This window comes from Mandrillus leucophaeus, unplaced genomic scaffold (genome assembly GCF_000951045.1).
Source record: "Mandrillus leucophaeus isolate KB7577 unplaced genomic scaffold, Mleu.le_1.0 Scaffold20, whole genome shotgun sequence".
Classification (NCBI taxonomy): Eukaryota; Metazoa; Chordata; class Mammalia; order Primates; family Cercopithecidae; genus Mandrillus; species Mandrillus leucophaeus.
The window spans coordinates 6,551,639-6,561,397 of record NW_012102032.1 but is presented as its reverse complement, the minus strand read 5'-3'; the positions used below and the strand labels follow the sequence as shown (position 1 = coordinate 6,561,397).

Genomic DNA, 9,759 nt, shown 5'->3' with positions numbered 1-9,759 from the left:
CTTTACAATGTATTCCTTGAAGATACTTGAAAATACTTCATAGCCAATAGGTTTTTTTACACAATTGCTTTTTCAAGCAATGAATTTCTATTTAAATAAAATATAGATTTACAAAACATAGAAAATCGACAAGGCATTATAAAACAGTTGGAAAGTATGTCAAGTCTAAACTTTTGTGCATTTAGTCTAGGAAAATTTCACATGTCTCTTTCCACACCTATAAAACAAAACAGAACCAGGACTGACTTGAGAAAAGCAATTATTTATCTCAGCTGTGTCTAACTAAGGACGCTGCCAAATGTGATCATTTGCCTGACTGGAAATTCGCATAAATGAAGAGTTTGCCATCAACTTTCTTTCAAGTAAGGAAAGAAAAACATTTCAATACAGTAATGCAAAACAAGTGGAAATTTTTATTGAACATTTCCTTGGACAGGCACTGTGCAAAATTATTCCTTGTCCAACCACCTCCTCAGCTGTAACTGGTAGCACAATTCTTGACCCATTTTACAGATTAGGAAACATGAGTTTTCAGAGTTTATTGGCACTCATGTGGCTGTTACATCGTTTTGATGTTTAAACGACCTACTTTATTCAAAGTCAGGTAGTACAGTCTGCTGATGGGAAATACAGTATTACCCAAGGGACTTCAAAGAAACAGGAAGATGTTTGAGTTGCACAGTGAGCTAAATTATGCAAGTTGCAGAAATCATAGGTGTATGACACCTAGTATGACACATTTCTGATCAGTTTCTACCCTCTAGGGTGGCAACAACCTGGTAGATCCATGATGGATTAGGTTTCTAAACTGTTTTGGTGTCATGAACCCCTTGAGTCTTCTAGTGAATCCAATGGACCTTGTCTCAGAATAATGTTTTAAAATGTATAGCAGAAAGAAGAGAAATTATATTGAAATACAGTTCTGGCATTTGACCCCTTCGGATTTTTCCAGCATTTCTACTCTGCCCACCTCTCCTCTCACGTCTACCAAATAGGCTTTCTTTACTTTATTCAGAAAGGTAAATGAGAGACACTCAAACAGCTCTGTAGATTATGGGGGTAACAGGGAGTATGAGATGGGCTACTGAGGAGGTGTTTTTGAGGTGACATCACTGTCTCCCTTCCTCTTCCTTTTCCCTTCCCTCTGAAAGCTTCCTCACTTCTCTAGCTCTTCCTTCCTTCCCCACATCAAGTCCAATTTTTCTCCTTTTACTTCTTGTCTATCCTCCTCACTCCTTGCTCAGTCCCGCCCACTTTTCTAGGCCCGCCCCTCCAGGGCCCCACCCTCAGGCCGCTCCTCCAGTCTAGGCCCCGCCTCCTCCTCAGTTTCCTGTCAATGACGCTGGGGTCGCTCGGTCGCCCCGCCCCGAGGCCCACAACAAGGGTGTCCGCGGCCTGTCCTCCAGGCGGAGGAGCCCGGACTGCGGAAGGATGGAGCTGGCCGCGGGCAGCTTCTCGGGGGAGCAGTTCCGGGAGGCCTGCGCCGAGCTCCAGCAGCCCGCTCTGGCCGGGGCCGACTGGCAGCTTCTAGTGGAGACCTCGGGCATCAGCATCTACCGGCTGCTGGACCAGGTAGCGGCCAACCCGCTGGAGCACCGCGGGGCCTAGAATGCGCCGGGGTCGACCTCCCCGCAGGGAGCGCGGGGCGGCAGTCGCGGAAGGGACAGGGGCGGGTCTTCTCCGGCTCAGGGAGAGCTCCGCCCCGACCCTGTCTCAAGCCCTGGAGCTAGCGCAGGGGCGGTGCCTCCAAGTGACTGCGTGCAGATCCAGGGGAGTTGGAAAGTCATAGGAGTTCAGCCTCAGGTCAGGCCCCGTGGGGCATGTAGTTAGTTAGAAGTTAATGACAGTTGAAACGTGGGTAAGCTGGTTCCTAGGCCCGTGCACAGGTCTGCAAGGGACGTTGATCCTCACTCTCCAATGCGTGGCATATGGGGGTCTGGGGGTGGGGGAGGGACGGTATCTTGGGGCTTGGATATAGGAGGAAAAGAAACAGAACTTTAAAAGGACTGGATGTGCAGGGTGGTGAGTGTCGGGGGTTGCCGAGAAGGGCCCTGCTATTTTAGTGACTGGTTTCTTTTGGTTGTTGCCCCTTCCTTCCTAGTTGCACTTGGTAAGTTGAGTCCGAAGCTTCAGGCAGAAGGAGTAAAAATGTAGGAGAAATGGGATTGGTTGTTAAAGTCTTTGCAACCAGGTAGCCATCCAGGTGGAAGGCATTGCCCGTGAGGCCTGTCATCCAAGGCTTGTCATCAGTTGCTTTGTGTAAGAGTCGCAGCATGGCAAGTAGGTTAAAAGTCGCCTGCAGGCAATGTGGGTGAAATTGAAGTTTCCTAATACAGGATCAGGGTATTATAGTGTTAGAGTTAGGAGGATACCTCATGCTCACCTGGTTAAACACCAAGTTTCATAGGTGAAAGCAACAGGCCTCGAGGGTGAAGTCACTCCTGAAAGGGCCCAGATAAGTGAATACCAGAGGTGGGATTGGAGGGTTCATGATCTTGTGAATGTCAAACATGTGGTTGCCTTTTTAGGCAATTGCATTTTTGTTTACATCAAATATAGTATTTTTATCTTTTAAAACAGAAAACAAACGTTTGCAATATTTAGAAGTTGCTCACCTGTTAAACAGGAATGAAAACCTTGCTTGCCTCATTGCAGGGTTGTTAGGGGGTTCAAATCCAATCTGTCAGATATGTGTGAAAATTTGATAGCTGTAGATAACTCTACAATGCACAGGATAGTGACCCCCTACCTCTCCCAGGGAAGAATTATCCAGTCCCAAATTGTAATATTGCCAAGGTTGAGAAATCCTACTCTAAATAAATGGAGAATATAGGTATTATGAATAATTTTCTTGTCTAAATACATACATATTTCCTTTGGAGGCAGTCCGTCCCTCTCCAGTTAGTGGGACTATAAAACATGCTACTTTGAATACTTACAAATTAGTACGGCTGGCCTTTTCATAATCCAGAACACAGCAGATACTACAAGTGGATAAGCGCCGTATTTACTTTTTTTCTGTATACAGATGTTATATCTTGATGGATTACTCACTCAAGAAACTCTGAATACTTGCTGTGTACAAGGACCATTGGGTATAACAAGATGATCAAGAGCTCACAATCTAGAAAAGACAGAATTAGTTTCTTAGGATAACTTTAAAAGGCACCTTAGTTTGAAAATTGATACATTTTCAGACAAAGTCTTTCTTTTATTTTTTATGTTTTAGAGATGAGGCCTTGCTATGTTGCCCAGGTTGGTCTTGAACTTCTGGGCTCAAGCAATCCTCCTGCCTTAGCCCTCAGCCTCCCAAAGTGGTAGGATTACAGGGATGAGTCACCACACCCAGTCAGACAAAATTCTTTTATCTTCTCTGCTATTCCATTTTTCTTACCAGCCACATCAAGACTTTGGCCAAGTTTTGTTGATTCAACTGCTCAGACATATCTAGCATCTGACTTATTTCCTCCCATTTTCTTTTCTTTATCTTTGCAACTTTGGGTACTCAGCACCCCTCGCTTAGAATTGCAGTGACCTCTTAACTAGTTTCTTGGCCTACCATCTCTCTGCTCTTGTCTATCCTACACCTTACAATGCAATCAAACATCTGAGAAGCAGTGATCTTATCACTACCTTTTCAGTGGCCTATTGATTGCAGAAATAGTAATAATCATCACTGTAATAGCTAACATTTATTGCGTGATTTCTTATAATTCAGGTGCTAAGTGTTTTGGAAGTATTGATTTACTCAATACTTGCATCAACTCTATGATAAGGTGCTATGATGATCACCTTTTTACCTATATGTAAATGATTGCATAGAAAGGTTAAGTTGGTTGCTCAACATTCCAGCTAGGATCCAAGCCCAGCTGTCTGCCTCCAGCTCTGTGCCTTTAACATGCTCCTACATTGCCTCTCCAAACAGAAGGCAAATGCTGCCTGGTGGGTACACTGAACTAATTTGGTCTCAACTCACATTTCCATCATTCTCTTCCATTACTTGTCCATAGACCTGGCATCTTCTCCTCTAGCCAGCCCAGACCACTGTGCCATCTTCCCTGTATAAAGACAAGGCAGTTGAGGTCTAGGGAAAGTCAGTGACATATGCAAGGCACATGGCTAAGAAGTGGTGAATGAAACTGGGATTTAGATCCAAGTCCATCTGCCCATGAAGCCCCTACTCTTTGCCCAAGCCACACATGCTCTTTTTCTAATAAAGCTTCCCGCATGTGGGTTGGACCATTTTAGGAGGGTGAGTCCTCATTATTGGAGGTACAGTATTGTGTTGGAGAATAAAACTCAAACTGTGTTTTTTTCATTATCTCAACATCACCGACAACACAGTAGCACAGAAGACTCCTGTGACCAAATGTCTGAGGATTTCTCCCCAAACACCAAGTAAGCAGTCAGTTGTGCAGTGGACATCACCTAGGTGTCCTCCTGTCCAGTGTTGACACTACCTACCTGGAAATAGTGTCAGATCCCATAGGTTGAGGTCCCAGTCCCACAAGATTAACCCCCTCTTCCCTGCCACTTGCAATGCTAGTTGAAAGCCCCAGGTTGTTTTACCTGTGCTTCTGACCAACTGGCTATAAATAGGGGATCCCATGGCCCTCTCCTTGGATTCAATTAATTTACTAGAGAGGCTGACAGAACTCAGGGAAACACTTGCTTGCGTTTACTGGTTTATTATAAAGGATATTACAAAGGATACAGATGCATAAGATGAGGTATGGGGGAAGGGTCTTGGAACTTCCATGCCCTCCTTGGATGCGTCACTCTCCAGGAACCTCTTTGAGTTCAGCTATCCAGAAACTCTCTGAACCCCGTCCTCTTGGGCCTTTTATGGAAACTTCATTGGCTAGGCATGACTGAAGCATGGACAACAGTGTTGAAATGTGACTGGACAGAAAGGGTCTGAGCTCATATTAATAGACTGATTGGGGAAAGCCAAGAAGGCCTGTCCAGATTCTTCAGGCCTCTCCATGCAGCATTCCTTCTTCCAGGGTATGGGGCAGGACCCTCCCTGGGATGAAGGTCTTACAACTCTTGGCTCAACTCCTGAGACCTAAAATGCACCAACATACAAAAGACTATAGCAAGGGCTATGAAAGTTATGAACCAGGAACAGTGGATAGAAACCTATATGTGTGTGTGTGTGTATATTGGATGTACAGTACTGGAGTATGTATGTGGGTATGTGTGTATACTCTATGTCCAATACACACACACACCCAACACATATGTATACACACATGTGTAAATTATATATTTATATACACACATATATGTATAGGTATATATTTTATATATGTAGCTCATAATATCACAAATACAGTATTTAGAAAGGAGACCAGAGACCATTTGTTTATATACTTCATTCAGCCTTTATTGAGGATCTGCAGTGGGTCAGATTTCCATCTATGGAAATGGATCTAAGATAGAGTTGCTCCCCTGAAGATTCTCGTGGCTTCGTTTTGAAGTTATGGGCATTGGCTGGACTGATGGTCCTTTAAGGACCCAATTGTGCATAGCATGCTTGCTACTGTGTGGTACGAGCTGGTTGTGATGACCCTTTGCTTTGCTTCCCACAGTCAGCATAGAGGTGGCCAACCTAAGGCCAAAGCTATGTGACTTCTTGGGGCTCTTGAACAGGATTTGAAACAAGGATAGAGAAAAAGAAAATTGTGACCATGATTTAAATGATGCTGTAACAAAGTTACTGTTATGTGTTTTTAAAAGACTGAAAGAAGTAGAGGCTCTTAAAAGAGATTTCAATGTAGCAAATTGTATTTTAAAATAAAAATAATAGAATTGTATCCTTTATTTAGTAGACACAAATGATTCTGAATCCTGTTCTTGGACAAGTGGGCAATTTTGATGTACAACATTTGATGTACAAAATTTTGATAATTTTTTTTTGCTTTCTATTTTTCTATTAAATCACAAAGTTTTGGACTGGAAAGTTACTTCTAAGCCATGCTGCCCAACACCATCATCTTTTTCCTCTACTTCTCCTTTCTTTGCCTACTCTGTTTCCTTCCTCTCTTATTTCTTCTCAATATTGTAATGATAATAACTTTATTTGATGCTACAAATTATAAATGCTGTCCTATAAGTTTTCATTTATCCTTCTAAACAGATGTGGAAGATAGGCAAGAATGGGCTTACTTTACAAATGGAAATAAGATTCAGAGTTGTTGAGCGAGCCATATAAGACCTCATAACTAGTAACTAACATGAACAGTCTACTATGATAAACTCAGTACTAAATACACAGCTTGCTTCAAGACAAGAACTACATTCTGTTTCCGGCAGCTAAAGCAAAACTAGACCAGGGCTGCCATGGGTATTGTGGGAAAAGCATGGATTTTGGGGTCAGATAGTCCTGTGTGAGACTTTCAGCTCTGTTCCTCTATCATTCATTCATTCATTTGGGAGCTGTTCATCAACTGCCTCCCATGTGCTACTGTCTTCGCAGACCCTGGGGATAAGTGGTGAAGGAGGAACGTGGTGCTGCTGCTTCAATGAATGAACTACTTGAACATGGATCATATTCATTGATGAGAATAAGCCCGTAGTATATGATGAAATGTCCAGTGGGAAATACTATAAAGTGCTTTAAAGAAAATGCTATAAAGAAAATAAAGCGAGATAAAGGGATAGAGAGATAGCATGGCAGGGTAGCCAGGGGTGATGTGATGTGTTTCAGATAAGGGAGTCCAGAAAGGCTCCCTGTGGAGGTAACATTTGGCCAATTTGAATAATGCAAATATCTGGAGGAGAAATGAATCTGAGAGTGTTTCTCAAAGTTCAAGCAGATTGGAATCACTTGAGAGAGCTTTACAAACAATACCAAGCTCTACCTTAGGGATTCAGGTTTAACTGGTCTACGGTGAGGCTTGGGTGGTCCTTTTGATAGACTCCCCTTCACATAGGGGTTAATTATTTTGTCCTCTCTACTTCTGTGTATGTTTGAAATCTTTCATAATAAACCATTTTTTACACACGTGTGTGTGTATTATGAATGTGTGTGTGTGTATATATACACACACATATCTATATATAAGCTTATCAGGAGATTCATATGAGCATGCTGGCTTTTAAGCCACTGAGATAGAGGGAACACTGGATGCTAGTCCCTCAGCTAGGCTGACCTTGCCTCATTTTCCAGGAGGAGCCAGGAGGCCCACAGGACTGGAGTGGATATAAGATTAAAGAGTAGCCAGGGGCCAGGCCCCACTTACTGGCCAGGTGATATTAATCAGTTACTTTTTCATTTTGAAATCTCAGTTTCCTCATTTGCAAAGCCTGGATAATACTTACCTTTCAGGGTCGTTGAGAGGATTGAACGAAATGATACATGGCAGAATGGTTCTCAAACTGAGTGTGTGTTAGAATCTCAAACTTGAGCATGCATTGAGTGTGCATTTAGATATATATGTGTACACACACACACATATATGTGTGTGTATATACACACAAGCATGTATTGAGTGTGCATGAGAATATATTGACACACATATATACACACACATATGTGTATATACACACACAAGCATGTGTGCATATACTATGTATTCTATATAGAATATATATATTCTATGTATTCTATATAGACTATATTCTATACATTCTATATAGAATATATATATTGTAAATATTTCATACAATCGTCTCAACAACTCTGAAAGGTAAGTATTATCCTGGTTTTGCAAATGAGGAAACTGAGATATGCACACACATATATGTGTATATATATGTGGAAAATACAGTATGTGTATATATATACACATATATATGAATATATACACATGTGTATATGTGTGTGTGTATATATATTCTAATCACACTCATCAATGAATGTAACCCACATTCTTATCAATGAATATGTTCTATGTTCATGTATGTGTGTGTATAGATAGATACTCTTCTTTTTTTGTGCATTATATTTCTAACCAGCTGCTGAGTGATGCTGAGGCTACTGGTCCAGGAACCACACCTGGAGAACCACTGGTGGATGGGGAGCATCTAGCATGGTGCTGAGGCAGTTCTGACATTGAGAGCTAAAGTCAGAGGCAGTAGAATACCCTAGAGATGAGATGCAATGGAAATTGAAAGGTGAAAGTGAGACCAAAAAATGTCTTAAAAAAAAGCAACATCCATCTTAGGACTCCCTCTCCCTGATGTTTAAGTGAGTGGCTACTCGGGAGTAAATGTGGTGCCCTGAGCAGTGCTGAGAAGTTCTCCTGGGAGAAGGGTCATGGATCACTTAGAAAAGCTCTTCCAGTGATCTGCAGGCAGGCCTTGCAGGAGCTTTGGGCTTCGTTACTATGCCATTAACCACTGCAGCATGCCTGTAGAGGGTGAAACCAGCGCTCAGAGGCTCACAGCTTCAATTTAGAAAAAATAAATGTTGGACTGAAAAACTCTGGCTGATGGCTTGACTTATTAAGTTTTTAAATCTAAATGCCTGGCACTGTGAGAAGGGACAGCCTAAATTGTGTTTTTGTCCTTGAATAGGGCTTCTAATCAAAGAGTTTGGTGAGGAGCAGACAGTACTTTCCCAGGGACTGCTCTTTCCTGTGCTCTTGACCTACTAAAATACTCAAAAGGCCAGCAAGATGGGAAAAACTGCAGGCTGGGCTGAGAGAAAGTTTGGCCTTTAGAGAGAAACACAGATTCCACTCACAGGAGAACAGATGTCACTCTATAGATGTGAAATCCCTACTTCTATTTCCCCAGTTAGCATCGTGAACCACTTTACTTCAGGATTGTAAAACTGTTCTGCTCCTTTCTGTCACCCTTCTGATTACCAGCGTGATTGATAGGATAATTCTTGAGCCCTGGTCACTTACGGAGCTGAAACTTAATTGTGGGCAGGGCCACCATGTCTCCAGGACACCCATCTGTGGCATTCTACTTCCCACCATAGACCAAGGCCAGCTCCTTCATTTCTGTCTCCCTTGAGTGTGCAACTGGATAGATAAGTTAGAGCCTCAGGTTTTCCCTCTCCTTGCTTTTCTCTCTTAGGATAAGTCTGTGGGTATGAGGCCATACGAGAATGCTGGTCTCAAGGTTCAGATTTGGTGGAAGAAGGGGAGAGCAAGGAGTAAGATGCCTCCCTTCTGTCTCCAGATATAAGCCAAGCTTTATGCTCTCACTCTGTCTTTCACCAGATTGCTGTATGACAATTACACAGGTGGCTATTAATGAAACAAAACACCAATATTTCATTCAGCCTTGGGAATCCCTTGAGAAGAGAGGTGACTTGTAGGGAAGGGTATAGGCATTCAGAATGCTTGGACATAATACCATACCAACATCTGGAGTGAACCAGCGGGTGAATCGGGGGCAGTGCTGAATGGAGGTTCCTGTCTTTATAAATGTGCCTTTTCTGGAAATTTTGCAGAACATCTTTAAGCCTCAGTTTTCCTGTCTGAAAAGTGGGTTTACTGATGGTCCATACCTCATATCATTATTTGGATTAAGTGGGATAATCCATGTAAAAGCACTTGGATCTGTGCCTGCTATTCAGTATATACTCAGTAAATATCAGCTATCAGTATTTTACCCAGCTGTGTGCAACCCTTAGGGATTAGACCTATCACGTTTTCTTAGAGAGGTCTTACATGTTTAATCAGATTTAGCCAACTGTCTTTCTTTGTAGAGTCTTGGCACATACTTCCCAGCAGCAGCTGCAGCTTTGACTTCTGCCATTAGAACTGCTTTACTTTGATGAAAAATGCTTACTTTTCA

The 9,759-nt window shown here is 42.4% G+C and overlaps 1 protein-coding gene across 3 annotated transcripts in view; it reads left to right on the top strand.

The window, feature by feature from the left end:
* Window positions 1-1,330: 1,330 nt before the first annotated feature.
* PCTP (phosphatidylcholine transfer protein) overlaps window positions 1,331-9,759 on the top strand; it is a 74,895-nt gene continuing 66,466 nt past the window's right edge. For all 3 annotated transcript variants that reach the window (XM_011979241.1, XM_011979242.1, XM_011979243.1), the window contains exon 1: window positions 1,331-1,572. In XM_011979241.1, coding sequence (XP_011834631.1) covers window positions 1,432-1,572 — 141 coding nt within the window. In that variant the 5' untranslated portion in view covers window positions 1,331-1,431. The remainder of the gene's footprint in view (window positions 1,573-9,759) is intronic.